The 24752-nt window shown below is 31.2% G+C and overlaps 1 protein-coding gene across 1 annotated transcript in view; it reads right to left on the bottom strand.

Moving 5' to 3' along the window:
- The window catches only part of LOC145258314 (A disintegrin and metalloproteinase with thrombospondin motifs 17-like), a 107260-nt gene that overhangs the window by 64347 nt on the left and 18161 nt on the right, over nt 1-24752 (bottom strand). The window contains exons 5-9 of the mRNA XM_080116374.1: nt 22574-22676; nt 15295-15521; nt 13163-13249; nt 8915-9015; nt 6098-6226 (exon numbers count right to left, since the gene is read on the bottom strand). Coding sequence (XP_079972500.1) covers nt 6098-6226; nt 8915-9015; nt 13163-13249; nt 15295-15521; nt 22574-22676 — 647 coding nt within the window. The remainder of the gene's footprint in view (nt 1-6097; nt 6227-8914; nt 9016-13162; nt 13250-15294; nt 15522-22573; nt 22677-24752) is intronic.

Genomic DNA, 24752 nt, shown 5'->3' with positions numbered 1-24752 from the left:
TGTTCCAATTGCTTGGTCGTAATGACACTTTTGTCCCACCATGCCTCTACATTTCCATCCTCACTTGTTCTCACTTCATCAGGCACCTCATCAAACCACTTTCCAGCACATTTCACCCCAACTATCTAACAGACCTCCCAATATATCCGGAGTCCCATGCGATCGTGTCTTTTGCGGTACTTTCTCTCTCTCTCTCTCTCTCTCTCTCTCTCTCTCTCTCTCTCTCTCTCTCTCTCTCTCTCTCTCTCTCTCTCTCTCTCTCTCTCGGCTAATCCACTACACCCTGCTGCAAGGTGCACAAATGACTCTGAGGTCTTACCACAAATCCGACATTCTGCAGCACCTTCCTCTCCTATAACCACTTTTTTGAACAATCGTGTTCCTAATGCCTGCTCTTGTGTTGCACAAATAAAAGCTTCAGTACTCTTAGCCAGATACCCAACTCTAAGCCATTGCCATAATCTTTCATCAGCTACTTCTGCTATATCCTGGAAGTAGTAATAATAATAATAATAATAATAATAATAATAATAATAATAATAATAATAATAATAACCCAGACCCAGGGAGTACCACAGATTGTTTTTAGTGAGTAATCTCTGGTGATGATCTGTGTGAAACTCCTAATGCGTCATAATAATGTGGAATAACGAGCTTTGATAATTAATTGATTAGTTTAATAATCAATTGAAATAGCATCTTTCCTTTAAATATCGAATATCATCCAAGTTTTGTTCTTAGAATCAAGTAATAGCTGAGCTCATTCAGTCAACCCCTCCTCATTTTGTGTTGAAAACAGTCATGAAATGAGTTCAGGTCAACATGGGTAAACCTGACATATATGCTTATCTTTCTCCCACGACGGAAAGATGTGACACAAGGTCAAGAAAGTGGGATTTGAAAAGCTTGCACCCTAAAGGGAGATCACCCTGGCCTGCAAAAATGCCTAGGCAACCCCGTCGACGTAAGGAGATTAGCAATAAACCACCTTCTCAAAGAATGAGAACTAGAGAGTAAACTCCTAACCCCGCACAGGACCAGAATAATACCTCAGCAAACGGAGAACAAATTAACAATGGCTTAAACGCTGGTAGCTTTGGTGAACCTGTTAAAGTGTAAGCATCAACAGCTTCCCAGCTCATACATACTTTGAAAGATTGAGGATCCCGCCTTGAGCCTGAAGAGTTTGTGAATGGAGAGGGATGTTTTTGCTATTACAGCTTTCATAGTTTCTTTTGGATTAGGTTATTCGGTTTGCAGCATTCTACCGTATGAGAGAAATTTATATTTCATCCAAACTGGTTACGAGTAAATCATGTTTGAGTACGTGGCAGAAAAAATAGAATATTAAAAATAAATTATATTTTTACAAAACACAAATGCCCGGTTCAGCTCTTGTTAAGCCATTCCTTTCATACATTTCCGCTCCTGAAATTCAGGCAGAATCTTCTTTGACAATGCAGAAAAGTAATACTAATAGCTACTTACCCTGTTTGAATCAGTGGGATCAATATCACGGTTTTGTATGCCTACATTTATAATGCGAGCGCAAAGTTTTTGACAGAGTAACTGCTCAGATTGAATGCAGGTATTCGTTTATCAGTGTGATCATGACATATATTGCCATTATTGCGCTCCAAACCAGAATTTAGTACAAAGATACATCTCAATACTACAATAGTGCTCGAAAGACCATATCCTGCCTTGACAGAATTCAATACAGACTTCGTAGCCTAGTAGAGCATACCCTTTTCTCTTCCCTGCAACCCCTTTCCCACAGAAGAGACGTTGCGAACCTGTCCCTGCTCTATCACTATTTTCATCGTAAGTTCTTGTCTGAGCTCCAAGCTATGGGGCCCCTTGCCAAACTTTCACGAAAAACACTCGACTAACTGAAACCACTATCATAATTTCCCCCACTCTTTATCTGTGTCTAAACCTAAACGCGGAATCCATGAACAAAGCTTATTTCTTAAAATTGCACGCCTGTGGAACTCTATTTCGTTTGCCTGCTTTCCAGCTGACTAAAAGACTACAATATGGTCATCTTCACGTCCAATGTAAACAAATTCTTAGTGAGCCGTCGCCTTAAGTAATCAAATTTACCAAATTTCCACTACTAACGATTACTATGTCATTGTCCCATTGACTACCGTACACTCATTAACCCTTATACTCGAGTGGCCTCCGGGCCTTGATAAGAAGTAACCCATTTTTAAATAAAATGAATGATTAAAAAAAAACATAAATTTAAAGAAATACGTTAGAGTATTATCAGGGCGACATTGGCCAATCTACTAGATCTAAATAACACTATATTTTGATATACTATCTATTGACTTGTTTTATGTAGTCGTCGGTGTTAGTTTGTCAGATGTTTTTCTAGAATAATATAAGCACAGGAGTGACCACATGAAGTTTACCAACATATCTTGTGAAAGTGATGCGTTTACGTTGGTATCTGTTGCATCATCTTTTAGACTGTCGTAAAGAAAGAAACACGAAACAAATTGTATATGTTGCACCATTTTCTTAGGTTGCTGCTAACAAAGAATCAAACAGTTTATAATAAAATATTACTTACGTATTTCTTTAATGCATGTGTTTATCTATTTACTAATGAATAATCTCTTTCTATACGTTTGCTGATGTTGCAATCAGATTCTTTAGTTTAAGACAAAAAAGATCTGAGGAGAAAAGTATATTACGTTTTTCTTAAAGAATTTATGAAGCTTCTTATAGTAGTTTCATAAAAAATTAAAGTAACAGTAATGTGTCCCATATTTTTTATTAACACTAACAAGTAGTCTTCTATTACAGAAGGTTTTTTTATATTTTCTGGCGTAATTCTATTAGAGGGCAGGAACCTTTGGAATAAAAATTCGTGATATTTTAGTTCAATAGTTTATTATAGATTCATTTACAATAAATTAGAGTACTTTTATTAGTATTATTATTAAAGTAAGTCTTTACATTCAAGTTAATATAGAGGTTTCTTCCGTGATTGTTTTTTTTTATGAGCATGAATAATTGAAATGTGTTTCGTTAACCATGTTTTTTCCTACTAACATGGCAGTCGAAAATTGGGACACGGAAAGGTAGGAACACACATTTTCCTTGTCATGACAGGAAAACATGAATGTGTACTCATCTTGGGATAAATAATTGAGTAAGCATACTCCATCATTTCTGCTATTCAGGTAATTAGATAGGTAGATTGCTATGGTTTAACTGCCATATCGAGTTTATATCTTCTAAAGTTGTTGACCCTTAACTTAACTACTTTCTATCATATATTTGGGATTTTTCAGTGATCGAATGTGATGAAAGTGTTAGCTATGAATATATGTAGTGGATTGATTAGATCGGGTTTCTTCGAAATCCCGGCTGATCCAAGCGGGGGCCATAGTAGACTTTTGAAGCTAATAACCATTTAATTCCACATTTATCTGCTGCTCAGCTATCATTTTCTCAACATCATGGGTAGTCACCAATAGCTGGTAGGTGTCTTCGTTGGAAAGAGATAGGAGTTTTGCAGAAATGCAGTTATATTTTCTTTGGTCTGTCGGTAGATGTGAGTAGAGAATGCAATGGAATGAAAATATATTCATGCCAACCAAGAGAACTCAAAGAATCTTATATGAATTCAATTTTTTGTGATACTGCAAACATTGTGTGCATAAGAAGTGCAGTAGAATAACTGGTATGTGGAGAGCTGATAATCAGTTTATTAGTAAGAAATCTAAGACAATAGAGGCAGATGAGAACACAGAAGTGTACATGGTGTGATAATGTATGGAATTGAAACCTGGCAAGTGAGGGTTAAAGACAGGGGTTGCGTGGAGAGAAATAATATGAGAATGATACGATGGATGTTTAATGTGAATATTAAAGAAATGCGATGATTCAAGAGGAGCATTCAATCTGGACAGTATATGTAGGCATAGGTATGCGTAGCAGGAGACTTCGATGGTATGGCCACATTGAAAAATGGGGTTAGTCGATACAAAGCAATTGAGATAGCAGTTTAAGTTCACATGGCAAGGACAGAAATATGAAAATGATTTGAGACAAAGATACATGAATAAATACTTGGCCAAATAGGTTGTTTTAAGTGTCCTATTTAAAATTGTTATTTAATAAATTTTAAACAATAATTATATTGACAACATATTTAATTTATTTGGAATTATTATTTCAATATAAAAACTTTTAGAGTTATTTGCCCTTTAGAATCTTCCGATCATTTCATTTGTTTGTTGTTACTATTCTTTAAACAGCTATACAGTAATCAGTAAATAGGTTAGTTTACAAGCCAATTTCTAAAAGCGATACAATGCATGTCAGGATCTATATATATAAATTCGTATTCCTGTCTGTTTATTTGTTTGTTTGTTCACAATTTGATTAATATATACAAAAGGTTCATTACTTCACTCTTCCATTTATTTTTATATATAGTTTTATTCTTGCAAAGTAGATACAATTAAGAAATCATGTCATTTGCATATGACATTAAGAAAAATCGATTTTATTAAATAGCGGTATCTTAATGTTTCTAGTGAGATAATTGTTTTAAGTGTTCTATTATAAAATTGTTATTTAATAAATTTTAAACAATAATTATATTGATAACATACTTAATTTATTTGGAATTATTATTCCAACATAAAATTAAAAAAAAAACTTTTAGAGTTATTTGCCCCTTAGAATCTTCCAAACATTTCATTTGTTTGTTGTTATTATTCTTTAAACAGCTATACAGTAATCGGTAAATTTTTACGATCTGACCCAGTGTCGTTTAACACCTAAAAAAGATGAAGAGCTACTACACCCTTTAAAATTCCACAATTTACACTTTTCTTTCCTTTTTCACGTTAATCTCATCGATTACAGGCTTAAATTTCTAATTAAAAAAGGGTAAATTTTTACGACGTGACCCAGCGTCGTTTAACCCCTATAAAAAGTAGGGCCTACTTTTTTTGGCCCTAGTACGTTTAAACAGCCTTTATTAATAATATGAAAGAAGAAATTTTACAAAAAAAAAAAGAAATTTAACATTTTAAAGTGGGGGATCACTTTTATATATACATTTAACGTAAAATAAGCACCCACTTTTTGGCCACAAAGAGTTCAACGAGACATCTCATCTCTAGCATTTTTTCAAGTTTGGCGATCGAGACAAAACATGACAAATACAGTTTTTGTGGCGGGGGCGGGAATTACATTTCAAACATAAAATATATATATTTCATTAATTTTTATGACACCATTCTGTACTTTCACCTAATAATTTTATAAACAAAATGAACCTCAAAATATGACAAATTCAATTTTTTATTTTGGAGGGGGAGAGGATTACATTAAAAACATAAAATGACGAAAAATTTAATTTAATTGATTTTTGGAATTAATTTTGGGGAGATCTTCATTTTTAAGGGGTTCTACCTATTTGGCTATGTTTTTTTTTTTTTTTTTTTGTGTGTGTGTGTGTGTGTGTGTGTGTGTGTGTGTGTGTGTGTGTGTGTGTGTGTGTGTGATTGCACGGGCATTCGCTGCTATTTTTATTAAAACAAAAGTTGTAATGATTTATTTTAAATAATTTATTTTTTAGGGGGGTTCTTTATAGTGCTCGATATCCAGAGAATAGTTTCTCTATTTGTATCCATTCTGCTGAAATATCTAGTGGAGAGGGTATCAGGTACTTCTTTTGAGGGGCGATTACATTCACATGTTTTTATCTGTTCTTGTATTTTTTGAAATTGTTATGAGGGCATCCATGTTCCCCATGATGAAAATAATTAGTATATCAGGTGTGTTCCAAACGGAACTTCATGTCAACCCAAGCAACGCTGGGTACCCATGCTAGTATAAGATAAATATTAAGTGTTGTTGTTGTTGTTGTTGTTGTCGTTGATGATGATGATGATGATGATGATGATGATGATGATGATGATGACGACGACGACGACGACGACGACGACGACGACGACGACGACGACGACGCGCCTGCTTCAGTCGAAATAGAACTGCATGGACACGTCTTAGTAATATCCATTTCGGTTTAAAAAAATGTAAACTTGTAAAACTGTCTTACTTGTGTCCGAGTTCATGGGCCACGGCGACGTATTTGCCCCAAATTTTGTCGGCAGATACTGCACATCTTATTTTGCTGTGACATGCACCGCCCACATATGCTAATCCCAAGGGGCTAACAGGTCCGTGACTGTGGGAAAAGAAAAGGAGAAATCAAAAAGGTTTTTCATTAAAAGAAAACAAAAAATCAATTAGCTTTCGATTGCATATTTTAAACAATCCAATAAAATGAATAATTACGTAGACAATATCCCTAACAGGATATTCTGGATCCTTCATAAACAGGACAAAAGAAAAACAAGAACCTGGATTAAAAACCCAAGAAACTAAGGACCATGTATAATAAATAGCACCTGAAGAATGAATATGAAAACGCACTTTATACACGCAGACAAATGGAGCCCATATTTGAAATACGAAAGACATAAAATCCTCTGATACATGGAAATAAAAACAGACATTTCATTAAAGCAAGAAGACCGGACATGATATAGTTAACAAGGAGGAAAACTTTCTAAATCATAGATTTGATCGCTCCAGCACTTCAGCTCAAGATAGCAGAAAAACTAAGTAAATACATAAAACTTCCCAGAGCTGACGGAAAATGAATCATGTAGAACATTTCTGTAATACCAATAATTGTAGGAGCACTAGGAACAGTTCCCAAAATACTGTGAAGAAAGACTGAGAAGACTTAGAACCAAAAGAAGGATTGACACCGTACAAAGCACGGCACTGATGAAGTTAGTTTAAATATTCAGAAAACTTTCGTCTTTCAGGGGCTGTAACCTTGCATGTGGAAGATAACCAACACAGCCAGGTGACACCGGCCATCCAAATGTAAGCACAAATAATGAAAATGAAATACACAAATCTAAGGGAACTAAAACTGCCAAAGTAAATATAGACAATAAATACCAAAATCTGATGCCTTCCTCTGCCTCATAAAAAAGTGGTTTGTGCCCAAATATGAGAGTAAAAGTCCTGTACGGATAAAAACTTCCAAGAAGAGAGAAAGCATTTTCCACAAAAAGTACTGGAAACCTGATAATGATAATAGTAATAACTGTTGTGAGAACTCTTTATGAAGTCGAAATGATAATAATGATAATAATAATAATAATAATAATAATAATAATAATAGTAGTAGTAGTAGTAGTAGTAGTAGTAGTAGTAGTAGTAGTAGTAGGGATGGCTGAGAAAATACAACATATAAAAATAATGAAAACGGCTGAAATATTAAGGAATACCCTTTAATTCAGAGGCGAACACACATGAACTACAGACACAAGCCGGACACATAGAAACTGCTACAGATGTAAAACACAAAGAAACCTCACATGGAATCATGAAAACTGAAATTGTATAATTGTAAGTTAATACCCCTGTGTCCCGACCTTCCCCTTACTCTTTCCACCCTTGTATGTGTGTGTCACCATAAACTGACGCCACACCAAATAAATGAGGAGGGTCAAGGAGGAATTGAAAGACCGAGGAGAGAAAGCACTAGTTAGACCTCCGCTGGCTGGATGAGTGCAAAGAGGACTGGGATTTTGGGGGATTATTGACACCTAGGTTCCAATGGGGACCAATGGTTGCCGCCAACGAGAAATCAATGGTAAGCGGCTGTTGCGATAACACATATTTATCGGCAAAGGTTATCGAAAGAGGTGGAGAGTACTGGAAATCTGGGGAGACTTATTGTCACTCAGACTCCAGAGAACACCACAAGTTGTTCTCAAGGATAAATCTTTTATGATAACCTGTGTGACTACTCCTAATAAGTAAATAATAATAATAATAATAATAATAATAATAATAATAATAATAATAATAATAATAATAATAATGCAGACAACTGCACCTCGAACATGCATAAAATGGTTCAAATACAAACCGGAGACTGTACTGGAACACGAAAACCACAAAATCATTTGGGAAGTACAAACAGATAAGCACTGCCATGGTAATTAACAAGTCAAACAGTCAATGAGTAGTCATACAAACCACCATCAAACTGTCAAAATGTAGATTTTGCCGTCCCGGCAGACCACAAAATGAAGATCAAAGAGACAGAAAACTGAAATAAATATGGAACCCGAAGAAAATCAATATAATACCAATAATTCTAGGAACATTAAGAACAGTTCCAAAGAATTTGGGAAAATATTAGGAGAAACTGGCATCAGACTGTGCAACAGGTATTAATGCTGAAAACAGCCGAAATCTTAAGGAAAACCCTCGATTGCTAAATCTAATCTAGATCAAGAACAAACGCTACAATGCAAGAGAAGAAAAACAAAAATGCAACTAAGAAGACTGAAACTGCAAAATGGTAAATTTGAAAGTTGACTCGTTTCCCTAAAAATAGTGATCGCATCGGCTGGCACCACACGAAATAGTCGAAAGGTTAAGGAGGATGGAAATATCGAGGACTGAAAGTACTAACCAGACCTCTACTGGAAGGATCTGAAGGAGAATGAGACCTTAGGGAGGCTTATTACCATCTAAATTCAAGTGAAAACTAATGATCATTGCCAATGAAAACTCAGTTGTAAACGACTGTTGCGAGAACGCAAATTCATTTGCAAAAATTATCGAAAGAGGTGGAGAGTGCTGGAAATCTGAGGAGATTTGTTATCAGCCAGATTCCAGGGAACTCCACCGGTTGTTGTCAATGAGCAATCTCTGATGAAGGTCTGTGTGAGAACTCCCAATGAGTTAAAATAATAATAATAATAATAATAATAATAATAATAATAATAATAATAATAATAATAATAATAATAATAATAATAATACAACTGAATATACTTACCCTGTATGCAGGTAGATAGTATCAAATGGTTCCTTATCTTTGTTCCATTGACATATAGAATGCAAGAATGACCCCAATTTGTTTGAAACTTGAAGCCATGCCTGTGTAGAAACATAAATGGATATTAAAATATTGCCGTGATGTGGTTTGGGAGTAGTAAGACACAAATATGAAGAAATAAATGGATGAAGACGATTCTATGTAGATCAACAATAATAAATTATTTATTTAGCAATTTACAACTGAGATTTACAAGAAAATGGGGAGGATTTAATTGTCACTGAGCCGATGCCAATGCGCATAATCTGTTTTGGATTTTCATGTATTATTATTATTATTGTCTGATCAAAATTGGAGACAAATAACTCTGCTTTAAAATATATTTTGGCCAAGGAGGGGGGTATCTTTTTTTTTAGCGCAAAGTTATTTCCTTTTAAATATAGAATATTTAAAAGTATTTTTAGATATTATGTAACGACCTAACAACTATAAACACAGAAATATCTGCTTCAGTAAGTAAGCATAATAAACTAATACAAAATATTAACTGATAAAATTAAGTAACTTGCCTCGCCTGGGAAGATTTCAGTTAAGCAAACATACACCAGCGCAGTAACGTCAGAGTGGAAGTAGAATTGGACTTTATACGAAACTTATATATAAAAAAACTAGAATAATACCCGTCCTAGAACGGGTAAAACTAATTCCCTAAATATAACAGCTTTGCATCACTTGCATCACTTTATATCTTTTTACTAGTAATAAAACAAAATATAATTATACTAAATGTTAAGCCGGGAATTTTTAGTATTTTATTGATAAAAAAATCTATTACATGATTTTGATTGTAGAAAATGTCTGGTATTTAAGGCATCAGTTTCCGGGATTTTAAAGAATTGAAATTCAAGGAGTTTTGCTTAATCAGTATCTAATGACTATGAATCAAATTTAATGCAAATCGGAAATATTTGACTTTTAAATGGGATATTCTTTCATGTCATATCCACTAAAATTCTTTAAAATACTTAAGAGAAATTGAAATGTTGCGATATTTATTAAATGATGACAATGCGTATTATAAAATAATTTATAAAGATCGAAGGTATCTGAATTTTCATGAAAGGTTCCACACTCCGTTGGGAGTGTATATAAACAGGGTCTATTTAGCGGATGTATATAAACGTCTATTTACGGGTCTATTGTGTGTGCAACGTCTATTTTATACGTGGGGGCTATATAACTGTTTATAATGAGAGTACATATATTTATATGTATCAGTGCACATTATATAAAGTTTGTTTGTAGTTGTATATACATTCAATACATTTTTATAACAAGGCAATGTATAGTAGGCAGTTCTTTAAACAAAACGACGAATGACATTGTCAGTGAAGTCGTCAGCAAAAGACACATACCTTTTCAAAGTTACTTTCGTACTTTCTGCAATTAAAACTAAAACGCAAAGACGTGCATTATATTTGTATATAATCATCTATTTCAATTGTTAGAGTTGAGCACGTTAGGTATAAGTCTACATTCTGCTATCTCGTCCCCTTTGACTTCCATGGCCGTCAAGTCCAAACTCCGGATTACAAAAACCCCGTCCGTTCGCTAACACGTTTGGTACCTCCTATTTCCTCATTGTACACATGCATATCTATCTAAATCCTTTCTTTCGTTTGTTCTCTGATGTCAGCCATAACAAATCTATGTAGCACAATAAGAACAATCGCTCTTATCTTTGTCACGTAATTTTCTCTTTTTTGATTACGAAAGCTAAAACTCCTTTTCACCAAGTTAACATTCGTGGTACATATTTTAACATAAATATTTTATCTTTAAATACCTAATCCGCTTCCATAACATTCTTTCTGTTATTCAAACATTCATTTTTGTTATCGAAATATTTCTATTATATAAACATTGACAATCGCCCTCGATCGCTACACGGAATTTTCCGGAATCCACAACGCAATAGAACAGCTGATGTTCCCAAATCGCCACCCATCTGGCCAGCGTCAAAGTCGCTTAATTTTGGTGATCTAACAACGACTAGTGAGTCAATATCATTATACTGTATGGACATTCAATAAAATACTTACAATGTGTAAAAATATTCCTGTTTATACAACGAAGGTTGTTGATATAAATGCTACCTGAACATTTTTGAATATAGATGATGATGAAGCATCATTCTTTTCAAATAAGGTCCTGATCTTAATATGATTGAAAACTTGTGGGTCACAATTAAAAACGTTGTCCAGTAGAAATTTGGCAAACAAAAATAATTCTCGGAGGCAGTGAAAGAAGAGTGAAAAAATATCGCACACATTGTATGAAACCGGACAGTTTGCACAAACTAATAGTCCTGTTACAGAGGAATTATGGAAGAGTTTGCCGGTTTAAGTCAATTTGTTAATTTGCGTTTGTGTGTATTATTGTCAAAATAGATATTAAACATCATTCAAGTTCAAAGTATTTTTTACACTTTTTTGCTGCTGAAAATAATATTAAAATATTTTAAGAAAGTAGGGTTTACTTCCTTAAGCATCGTAACTTTCGTTTTCCTTATTTTGTTATTTAGTCCTCACATTCCAATAGCGATGTTTTCGACAAAGGGGAAAGTATTGCTGTTTTCTGGAGCAGAATTTATTCCGACATTTATCGTTGGCATATTTTTGACCTCAAGTGGATTCATGCCTTGTTTTGAGCGATTTGCATTTTTTTTAAAGCCCAGTTTATTTTTTGACACGGAAATGTATATATTTTTACATCACTCCATTCCTCTCGCTAATTCTCTTATCACCCACTCTTTATTTACGTCATTCATCTTTCTTCCAGCCAGCTAAAATATTCATATACAAATGGCGTGTGCAAGGTGACAAGCAAACAGGTAAGCAATATAACAGTTATAACTGTTGAAAGCCCTTAAAACATGATATTCATTGCGCGCCTTAGAAGTTAAATCACATAATGCGGTTATAGTCAATATTTTCTACTGTTGTTGACTTTTGACGGTTTCTGTTGTCTAATCAGTTGGGTAATTAAATATGGTCTACAAAACAAGAAAGCTTTTCTTAATATGGAAAAGGGGGGAGCTTTCATGTTATCTGAGAGAAAGATAATCATTATTTAGAAGAGACCATATTTTGCTTGACAGTGTCGTCCCATCTGTGGAGACGAAACTCGAAGCGAAAAGGAGTACACAATCTTGTTCTAATCTTGGATGTTATTCTTATTACGTTTTGGTTACTTCCAACGTTCTTTCAGAACACATTTCAAAACACATTTCAAAAATTTCAAAACACATTATATTTTCAAAAAACAACTTTTGGATCTAAAATGACTCAGAGAAATTTCAAAACACATTTAAAAAATTTCAAAACACATTTCAAAAATCCAAAATTTCCAACACACATACACACACACACACACACACACACACATATATATATATATATATATATATATATATATATATATATATATTCCAGTAGAGTAGAAAGAGATGACCAGTTGGGTTTCTGTTGTCTCAAAAACCTATGGACCCTTACACCTAAAGTTACTGGGCAGTTTATGTTCTGTTTGAAGATATGTTTTTTTTTTTTTTTTTACAGACATATTAGGCAGAAGAAAACAAGCATTATTGTAACTTTTCAAAATCAAACATCGTTACTTATTTCTAACTAGAATTGTGATTTTGTTAGGCGGGAGAATTCTTTTGTTACAGGAGTAAAGATTACATAATTGATACAACGACTTAATTCGGAAGGCGACAACGATCAGACGATCCCAGCCTGTGTAGTGAATGCACACAAACGCAGGTTCACGTAATAAACTGCCATTTATTTTTCAGACGAGCAAAAGGGGACAGAATGCTCCCGTTACTTAGAACCTAAAGGGAATGTACTCGTTCTTTCGAATACCTGCACAGTTTTTCTTTTATGAAATTTGGAAGATAGTGGACATAAAAAGGAGTATAATGAGCTGTTTCATTAATTGTTTAGAGAAGTAAAGAGATAAGATGCACCCTTTAAAAATGTATCTATAAAAGTTAAGCATTAGTAACGGCTAACGATGAATAACCCTGCTAATATTTTTATTACAATTTTATTCAATTAATAATTCAACGACCAAACGATACTGTAACAATTAAATGTAGCTTTCTAACGCGAACGTGTTGCTTCCTTTATTTTCGCCGACAATTTCTAAGGAAGAAATAAAACGTGTCACAAGTTTAATACATACGGGATTTGTTTTCCAAAATTCCATTTTCTTCAGTTGAATTTCCACCTCTCGTCCTAGTTGTTCTTTTTTAGAATATTCATATTGCACCTGATGAAGAAATTTGGAGAACAAAATAAAATTAATTTTATTTATTGCGGACTATTATTCTCATCTTTTTCATTTTTTTTTTTTTTCAGAACAAACAAAAAAATTAATAAAGATGTATGAATTTCAGAATATTTTGAAGAAGAGTTGATAATTTGTATCATTTGGATTATTATTGTTCTAATCTTTGATGCTAATCTCATAACGTTTTGGTTGAGGGAATTTCCAACGTTCTTTCAGAAATTCTTCTTATTATAAACTTTATCAGTTGCTCCACATGGAAGTTAATCAGTTTTAAGAAGTCTTCTGGAGATGGAAAGTTCAACCATCACTATAGACCGTGATAACTATAAATAAACGTAAAAGAAATACTTAAGACTTATACTTGGTCATGATTGACGGAATGAGAAAAATCTCCGTATATGAAATAACGAGTTTAGTATGAAATAACGAGTTTAGTATGAAATAGCGAGTTTAGTATGAAATAACGAGTTTAGTATGAAATAACGAGTTTAGTATGAAATAACGTTATATATATATATATATATATATATATATATATATATATATATATATATATATATATATATATATATATAACTACTTCATTTACTCACATAAAATTAATATACGAAATAACGAGTTTAGTATGAAATAACGAGTTTAGTATGAAATAGCGAGTTTAGTATGAAATAACGAGTTTAGTATGAAATAGCGTATAGATTTCCGAGTTTGACAAAAACGCAGCTGAAGTACCCCCGCAGGAGGCGTGGAGCCTCCAACTTTCATCACTTTGAAACAGTTTATCTTATGTCGAAATAATTAGGCACATTACCATGTTCGCTATAGACTTGAAACAATTTATTTCATGCTTAAATATAGGCACATCTTCATTAAGTCTGTTAACTATGCTGTCAGTGCGAATATTGGATCCTTTATCAGAAGGTTTCTTATCTACCCCTTCTACGGCTGCAAACTCTTATCTTCGAAGACAGAATGAACCTGGTTCCCGTTCCTGTTGAAGAATCAAAGACTATTACCTTACGAGGTTGTTAATAGCTACGTTTACAGAGGCAAAATACGGGCATTCCTTTTTGCAACCGAGGATCAATAAAATTTGTATTGAATTTTAAAGGTAGTCCTTTGTTGTGATTGTCTTATTTTGCCACTGTTCAAGGAGAAAAAATCGGTCAGAAATATTTCTTGCTGAGAAAACAACATGGCGGATAGCTACAATATTACTTATTGCAGCGTTTTTTTTGTTTGTTTGTTTTTTTTTTTTTTTGCTTTTTTTTTCAACAAATTTTATTCAACGAAATCAATAACAAATTAGCAGTTTGTTTAATTTGATCCATAAAATAATTTCTTTTTCTTAATAATGTACATCGAAAAGGAAATCACATATGCGCTATCACTTCGAGAAGCTACAGCACCGTCGTTTCACGATCATAATATGAACTTTTGAAAGAACGAACAATTAGTAGAAGCCAATGATGATCCAAGAAGTACTAACATCACAGATGAAGAAGGAAGTTTCAACGACCATCAAATGTTGGTAGCCATGGAAGCGGACGAAAGTTTGATAAGAATGATAGCAAAAGTGTGTGGCCGATTCGATCATTGGGAAAGTATAGAAATTGATTGGGTCACAAACTCTCATTAACAAAATGTTGTTATTGTTTTTTGTTAATTAATGTTTTTTGTTAATTAATGTTTGTTTGAATTATATTACTGACAAAAAGCCGTAATATAATGTATTAAGTTAATTCTAACTTTAAGATTAAAATGTAATATACTTGCTCGTTATAGATATGCTATTCTAAAGGTGCATGGTTGTTCGAATACCCATGCCAAACTTGGCAGGTATAAAATAAGGCATTTTTACGCCCATACTAAAAAGAGCTCTCGGTTGGTTTCAATAAAAACCAGGGCAATCTTGGCAGCTGGTTTGGCTGCTCCATACCCACCATTATAATCTTCTAGGAAAGAAAATGAAAAAAAAAATGTAAAGAATCAGGAAATGTTCATCAATGAACGGAAATACGTACACCATTCCATTTTACAAGAATGAAATCCATTTTCTTGGCCAGTGTGTTTTCGCCGAGTTTTTCCATGAACTTATAGTAGTCAGCGTCGATATAAACGCCGATCTCTATTACTGCTTTTGCGTCAGGTGGCGGCATGTTATACAAAGAAGAAACATCTTTGTGGGTATCCTCCTGGATTTCCACGGTGTCGTCTTCAAAATTGTTAAGGATTTCTGTTTGATAGGAAGCTGAAAAAAAAGAGTAAAAATCAAGAAATTCATTACATATGCCTTTGCTTATTTGTCTTCTGAATTTCTCAATATTGATTCATGAAATCTAAAAGTAATGTCGGTCTTCACCCACAGATTTTTTTATCAATAACTTTTTGTTTATTACAAGTTACATGAAAACAATTTCTTCAATGTTTTATGGCAAATATTGTTCCATGTTGTTAAAAACAAAAATGTTTATTTTCAATTCATTTTATTTAATCCTGGTCAATTTTACCTTTATTAGTTACTAGTAGGATTCGCTTGTTGGCGTTGTCCGGGAAGATATTAAATAATGATCACTATTTATCATTATTAAATGCTATAGAAGTCCGCCGAGTGTTTTTCGGTGGTAAAATACGCTTAAATATAATATTTTGATTAAAAATAAACATTAAGAAATTTACATGAGAGGTTTGAACCTACCAACCACGTCGCGTAAACAAAAAAATAACAAACGTAAATTTTCAAGTCTTATAAAATTCTTTGCAGTTAATGAAAAAATTAAGAAATATACGTGCGGAGTTTGAACCTCCAGATCACGTCATGCAAAAAAAAAAAAAACGCTCTCAAGTTACCCAAATTAGAATGTTATGGTCTGTTGTTCTATCACTGTTGCTAAGCGACGACATGAAGATAATGGCTTTACTGATGATAGATAAATTACGATAACGGTTTCGATTATCGATTATCGGTGGTCTTCTGGGACAAAGCTTAACTAAGATCACTCATAGACTTATATATTAAAGTTCTGTAAATTTTAAAGAAAATCTGTTCAGCTGTTTCGGAGTCTATAAGGAACGAACTCACACACAGAGACAAAGTTGCATTTATATAATTGTAGATAGATAGATAGATAGATAGATAGATAGATAGATAGATAGATAGATAGATAGAGATTCTTGTTGAAATGGTTATTTTCGTTATGCTAAAAAGCTGAGGAAAAAAGTAAAATAGCAGAGTCTATGATATATGATTTTGTTTTCATGTCTGCTTGTCATCTGATTTTCTCTATATTTATTTATGAATATAAAATAAAGTCGGTTTTCATCCATGATTTTTTTACAGGGTGGAACGATAAAGTTGTCGCCCTAAAGAAAACAACACTACAGCTTTATTTTAAAAATTTTATTGAAAAATCAATTCAGGTAACTTTATTATGTGGTAGAGATGATATCTATTCAATGTAGTCGCCTTCAGCCTCAATCGGCGCCTAGATACGGGTCCGGAACTGGGAGCATGCCTTTTCCACAAGCGCCGACAGTAGCTCGGCGAATACTCGGCGATCAGGCTGGCTTTGGTGTTGTGGGAGGTCATGTTGGTGATGTTCTCAACATATGACCATACGAAGTAGTCTAGCGGGTTCAGGTCGAGAAGAGGAGGGGCGCCAGTGAAAGAAGGGTGCAAAGTCATAGCACTTCTTCTGAAACCAAGTCTGGATCTCTTTGAACTTGTAGGCCTGCACCAAGTTCTGCTGTCATACCTAGGGAATACCAGCGGCCACCTGATTGCACCAGGCGATCACCACAGTCTTCAGCACATCCAGGTACACTTTGGTGTTGATTTTGAATCCGACTTCAAAGATGTGAGGTGGCATGCTGTGGCCTTCACTTGAAACCACACCAAAAAACCATAACCGTGATTGGAAACTTTGTTTTCATCACCCTGGGCCCGTCTCTGATATTTGTGGCAATCCAGCGATGCATTGTGAGGGTGTTGACAATGTTCCTGTTGTAATAACTTGAATCGGTAGAGAGCATAAGTTGTACAGCGGCGTATCTCCAATTTGTTGAACATTTTATCACTTTCAGACATGATAGAAGGCTCCTATCGCTCTTGGGATTTGTACACAACGGGCCAACTAGTAGATGGTCTGCAACAACACAAAGAAAAAGAAACCAGGTTTTCATCAAACGGAAATGGAATCATGTTGTCTTTCCTAAGGCGACAATTTTATGGTTCCACCCTATATACATCACTTTGATAACGTCATTCATTAAAACAGAGACCAGGAATAACTAAGCACAGAGAATGAAAGGCTTCCTCAGCTATGTTGAACCTCTAACAACGTCCTAGGAAGAGACCAGAATACAGCTGTGGACCAAACAGTTACAGAATATTCTCTCTTATACTAACATATGATTTTTTTATTCAAAGGCTTTACCTTTCGGTTCAGGAGCACCCTGGCTCCAGTGGAAAACACGCAATTGTATGAGACCAGGAATGGGGCGATCAAAAGAAAAATATATTTATATGGAAATGTTTTATTTCCAAAAAGTAATTTAAATTTTCATAGTTTACATTCCTATAAATAGGTTTTCAAAAATATTTGCAATATATTCATGTGGAAATAATTTAATATTTTCACAAATTTTATCAGATGATTTTGTCATAAATAATAGAAAAGTAAAAACTATTTAAAAATAGAAAAAATGAACAAATATTCACAGAAATGTAAAAAAAATTTTTTTAACTATTAATGGAAATGAGAAAAATAAACAAAACTATTTCTAATAATGTAAAAAAAAAATAATATATATAGAAATGTAAAGATAATAAAAGATATATATAGATATGTAAAAAGTAAAAACTATTTATAAAAATGGTAAAACTAAAGTAACTATTAATAGAAATGTAAAAAATGAAATAATATTTATAGAAATGTTAGAATGAATTATTTATAAAAATGAAAAAGTGAAAAACTATTCATAGAAATGTAAGAAAAACTATATAGAAATGTAATAAATAAAATAAAATGTAATAAATGAAATAAAATTATTTATAGAAATGTAAAAAAAAGAAAAAACTTTTATAGAAATAAAAAATGATAAATTAATTTTAGAAATGTAAAAAAAAACTATTTAGAGTAACGTAAAATTTTAGTACAGCTACTTATTAAAATATAAAAATAAAAACCTATTTATAAAAATGTACAAAAACTATTAACAAAAATGTATAAAATAAAACATATTTATGGAAATGTAAAAAAAAATTTAAAATCTATTTATAAAATGTGAACAATAAAACACTATTTGTAGAAAAGTCAAAAACTGTTTTGAGACATGTAAAAAATTTAAAAAAACTATTTATAGTAATGTAAATAGAAAAAATTATTCATAAAAATATAAAAATGAAAAACTATCAATACAAATGTAAAAAATAAAAAAATATTTATAAAAATGTAAAACGAAAACACTATTTATTGAAATGTATAAAAACAATTTATAGAAATATAAAAAACTATTTATAGAAATGTAAAAACTAAAACCTATTTATAGAAATGTAAAAATATAAAAATATATTTTCTAGAAATGTAAAAAATGAAAGAACTATTTATAGAAATGTAATAATAAAAATGTTTTCATATAAATGTTAGAATACAAACTCTTTTTATATATGTAGATGATAACAATTTTTTATAGAAATGTAAAAAATGAAAAACTATTCATAGAAATGTAAAATTAAAAACTATTTATAGAAATATATAAAATAAAAATACAATTTGTAAAAATGTAAAAAGGTAAAAACTATTTATAAAAATGTAAAAAAATAAGAAACTATTTATAGAAATGTAAAAAAAAACTATAGAACTATTTAAAGACATGTGAAAACATAAAAAAGATATTTATAGAAATGTAAAAAATAAAAAGCTATTAATATAAATGTAAAAATAAAAAACTATTCATGGAAATGTAAAATAGAAAAACTATTTTAGAAATGTAAAGAATTATTTATAGAAATGTAAGAAATGAAAGAACTATTAATAGAAATTTAGAAACTTAAACTATTTATATAAATGTAAAAAATAAAAAAATATATATAAAAATCTAAAAAATCTAAAAACTATTTATAGAGATGTAAAAAATAAGAAAAATATTTATAATAATGTAAAATTAAACAACAATTTATAAAATCTAATAACTAAAAAAAACTATTTATAAAAATGTAAAAAGTTAAAAACTATTTCTTGAAATGTAAGAAATAAGAAACTGTTTATTGAAATGCACGAAATATAAAACTATTTATAGAAATGTAAGAAATAAAAATTATTAATTGAAATGCAATAAATGAAAAGCTGCTTGTCGAAATGTAAGAAATATAAAACTATTTATCGAAATGTAGGAAATAAAAAAATTATTTATTGAAATGTAAGAAATAAAAAACTGTTTGTTGAAATGTAAGAAATATTAAACTATTTATCGAAATGTAAAAAATAAAAAAATTATTTATTGAAATGTAAGAAATATTAAGCTATTTATTTAAATGTAAGAAATAAAAAATTATTTATTGAAATGTAATAAATAAAACATTATTTATTGAAATGTAAGAAATATTAAACTATTTATTTAAATTTAAGAAATAAAAAAATATTCATTGAAATGTCAGAAATAAAAAATTATTTATTGAAATGTAAGAAATATTAGACTATTTATCGAAATAAATAAGAAAAAAATTATTTATTGAAATGTAAGAAATACAAACTTATTTATTGAAATGTAAGAAATAAAAAATTATTTATTGAAATGTAAGAAATGAAAAATTATTCATTGAAATGTAAGAAATATTAATCTATTTATCGAAATGTAAGAAATAAAACATTATTTATTGAAATGTAAGAAATATTAAACTATTTAACGAAATGTAAGGAATAAAACATTATCTATGGAAATGTAAGAAATTAAAAATTATTTTATGTAAATGTACGAATATTAAACTATTTATCGATATGTAAGAAATACAAACTTATTTATTGAAATGTAAGAAATAAAACATTATTTATTGAAATGTAAGAAATATTAATCTATTTATCGAACTTCAAGTAATAAAAAATTATTTATTGAAATGTAAGAAATAAAATACTGTTTAATGAAATGTACGAAATATTAAACCATTTATCGTAATGTAAGAAATGTAACATTATTTATTGAAATGTAAGAAATGAAAACTGATTTATTGAAATGTAAGAAATAAAACATTATTTATTGAAATGTAAGAAATGAAAACTGATTTATTGAAATGTAAGAAATAAAACATTATTTATTGAAATGTAAGGAATGAAAGCTGATTTATTGAAATGTAAGAAATGAAAACGTATTTATTGAAATGTAAGGAATGAAACATTATTTATTGAAATGTAAGAAATGAAACATTATTTATTGAAATGTAAGAAATGAAACATTATTTATCGAAATGTAAGAAATGAAACATTATTTATTGAAATGTAAGAAATAAAACATTATTTATTGAAATGTAAGAAATAAAATACTGTTTAATGAAATGTAGGAAATATTAAACTATTTATGTAATGTAAGAAATAAAAAATTATTTATTGAAATGTAAGAAATGAAAACTGATTTATTGACATGTAAGAAATGAAACATTACTTATTGAAATGTAAGGAATGAAAAATTATTTATTGAAATGTAAGAAATGAAACATTATTTATTTAAATGTAAGACATAAAACATTATTTATTTAAATGTAAGAAATAAAAAATTATTTATTGAAATGTAAGAAATAAAAGAATTATTTATTGTAATGTAAGAAATAAAACATTATTTATTGTAATGTAAGAAATAAAAAATTATTTATTGAAATGTAAGAAATGAAACATTATTTATTGAAATGTAAGAAATAAAACATTATTTATTGAAATGTAAGGAATGAAAAATTATTTATTGAAATGTAAGAAATGAAACATTATTTATTGAAATGTAAGAAATGAAAACTGATTTATTGACATGTAAGAAATGAAACATTATTTTTTGAAATGTAAGGAATGAAAAATTATTTATTGAAATGTAAGAAATGAAACATTACTTATTGAAATGTAAGAAATAAAACATTATTTATTGAAATGTAAGAAATAAAAAATTATTTATTGTAATGTAAGAGATAAAAAATTATTTATTGCTATGTAAGAAATAAAAAGTTATTTATTGAAATCTAAGAAATGAAACATTATTTATTGAAATGTAAGAAATAAAACATTATTTATTGAAATGTAAGGAATGAAAAATTATTTATCGAAATGTAAGAAATGAAACATTATTTATTGAAATGTAAGAAATGAAACATTATTTATTTAAATGTAAGAAATAACACTGGACACCCGGTACTTGTACTGGGCTGGTCACTGAAGTGTGGTGTCTGCTTGGATGCTGCATTCAAATTAAATAATCCTTAGTCAAGGAAGGCGGAAACCCTTCCATACTAAGGCAATTTAAGTTTTTTTGCAAACTGTAAGAGTGCCCCCTATTGGGGAAGCTAGTTTCTCCCACATTAAAAACGACCTTGTGTCACATTTTGTTTTACGTGGGAAGCAAATAGATATCAGTCGATGTCCAGTGGACCAACTATGACCTTCACCTTCACCGAGGTGCACGACTTATATGACCTTCACCGAGGTGCGCGACTTGACACACAAAAAAAACAGCCTCTTAATCACCTGCTAACGCACGCGTCACTGTAACGTCCAATGACAACAACAACAACAACCTTTTCACTCGACCTGCCTTTTATACCACTATCTCAATCCCTCCTCTTGCGCATGCGCCTGTAGATTCCTGACAACCTCGAGACTTCCGCTTATAAAAACCCAAGTTTTGTTGTCGCGCATGCCTATACAAGGCACAAACACGTGGGCGTTTGTTTTGCTGGTAAGTACTACACCAACCGAGGTCGTTCGTCGGCTACAGCGAACGATCCACCTATTGTATGTTTTGCAATGCATGTTGTTACTTTGTTTTGGCGTTTTGTTTTTCTTTGCAACCCTTAACAGGGCTCTAATAATATTCTAAGTTTTATTTTCTTTCTTTGACCAAAATGGAAACGATTGTAAGTTATGAAATCAACTTTATCGATTGCACCTATCATGGTTATGTTTGCAATAATACCACTGAGAAAGGTATGATCCCCTAGCTGTAGGGAAAATAGTAATCCGTGTTCAATTAATCGTATCTAACAGGTGTTGTTAAATAAGTCTAAATGAGTCAATAGACTGCAGAACAGATGAGCCAACCAAAGCTTACCTTTTTCATTTTGCTTATGATTCCTTACCGCCACGAGATGCCGGTTTTGTCCTTCGATGGGGAGCAAAACGATTTCCTTTTCATGGGTATGGAAGGCTCCTCTCTATAGAACGAAAAAAAAAGTGTGCACATCGTTATAATTTTTTATCGTATCAGCAGTCACATAAATAATAAAAATTATAAAAATTAAAACGAACAAACATATGTGTTACTTTCTCTTCCGCAACCTTTCTTTTATGTGTCCCTTCTTCTCGACCTCATTTTTCTATATTTTCTTTCGCTATTTCTCACCTCTCTCTCATATATATATATATATATATATATATATATATATATATATATATATATATATATATATAAGATACTGATATAATTTAGCTGAAAAAAATCCTGATGGATATTATTTAAAGTAATACTTTCAAGGTGATCCTAGCCAAAAAGGAAAAGCTCAATATTTAAGAATAGAGCAATATATAAGTTTCGTGGTTAAATTTTAAATTCTGAAAAAAAAACATATAGAGACATATATTCGATTTAAAAATTTATTGTTTGACAAAAAGAAATATATAGAAGGTGTTATTTTAATTTCCTTAATCCATGGATTTTCAACAATGGATCATATCATCACAGTAAATGAAATGCGGTTAGCAAAATGTTCAGCTATTTTGCTTTTCATCACAATTATCGAAAATAGTTTTTTGAGTGGTTGTGGATAATTATATGGAAAAAATTATACGAAAAGAGAAGTTCATACAACCTGGGTAATCCATTATCGGAAGGAATCCAATGTCGTTCGGGGTTATAAATCCAGGTTGGCAGAAAATCGGCCCATGGGAGAAAGTGATATTCCCATATAGCGAAAGTGTATTGCTCCTTATTGATTTTTCGAAAAATATACGGGGCAGCCTTACTCGTTGTTGCGTTGATTGTGTGTTATTTGCTGTAGTCCAAATGCTTTCTCGGTGTTGACAAAGTGTATCCGAAGATGGGTGGATATAGCATTCCATTGTAATTATCCCCGTGAGTAATAAAATTTGCGCATTGAGTTAAGTATGAATGGACCTCGAAATCAATAGTGTAGATAACAATAGCAAAATAGCAAAATAATCCTGGAGATGATATTCAGAACGATGCGTTGGACGGCTTACTTAAGGTGTGAGTCTCTGTAGAAAGATAGTTCATTTTCTTGTTTATAGTGGGTGAGGGAAGCCTTTTAGATGAGAGTAAGGTGAAGTAGAGAGTAAAGAGAGAGGGGGAGGTTAAAAGCTGGGCGAGCATATAGGTTCTTAATGGAATTTTTTCGGCGAGGATGGAGGAATTGTGGTTTAGTATTCTTGATATGAGCCATTGTTGAAAATCCATGGATTAAGGAAATTAAAATAACACCTTCTATATATTTCTTTTTGTCAAACAATAAATTTTTAAATCGAATATATGTCTCTATATGTTTTTTTTTAATTTAAAATTTAACCACGAAACGTTTTTGATCTTCTGTAACACACACACGCACATACACACACACACACACACACACACACATATATATATATATATATATATATATATATATATATATATATATATATATATATATAAGCCCTTTTAAGATGATTAAAGTCGAGCACTGTTTAGGAAAGAAAATAAAAAGGCAAAACCTAGCGTTATGCATTGTCCATGACTTAGAAGTTGTTGAAAAAATAATGACTGCTATATTGTTCTATCCGCATTTGGCATTTATAAGAGTTTAATTTCCTTCATTCTTGTGGAAATCGATGCTGGCTCAGGGGCAACGCCCTAGCAAATGAAGTCAAAGGTGACTTAGTAACTCAGAATTCTTCAACCAGCAGTAATTACCACTTTCTGTACTGCTAATTGTAAAAGCATAAAGCATTAGTGTCCGTAGGTATTAAAATAATTATTAATATGTGTGTGTGTGTGTGTATCTGTATATATATATATATAGACATATATATATATATATATATATATTCATAATTATTTTAATGACTACAGACACTAATGTTTATATATATATATATATATCTTTATATATATATATAGTTTTTAAGATATAATTATCCACTGACACATGTTTCGTCGTGCATTTTCGTATAAATAATTGAATTCATTCAAAACGTATCGCAGAAACAAAAACAAATAAAATAATATCTACGTAAAC

This window comes from Euprymna scolopes, chromosome 3, assembly GCF_053919585.1.
Source record: "Euprymna scolopes isolate OS-2025 chromosome 3, ASM5391958v1, whole genome shotgun sequence".
Classification (NCBI taxonomy): domain Eukaryota; kingdom Metazoa; phylum Mollusca; class Cephalopoda; order Sepiida; family Sepiolidae; genus Euprymna; species Euprymna scolopes.
This window is presented reverse-complemented; position numbering and strand designations above follow the sequence as displayed.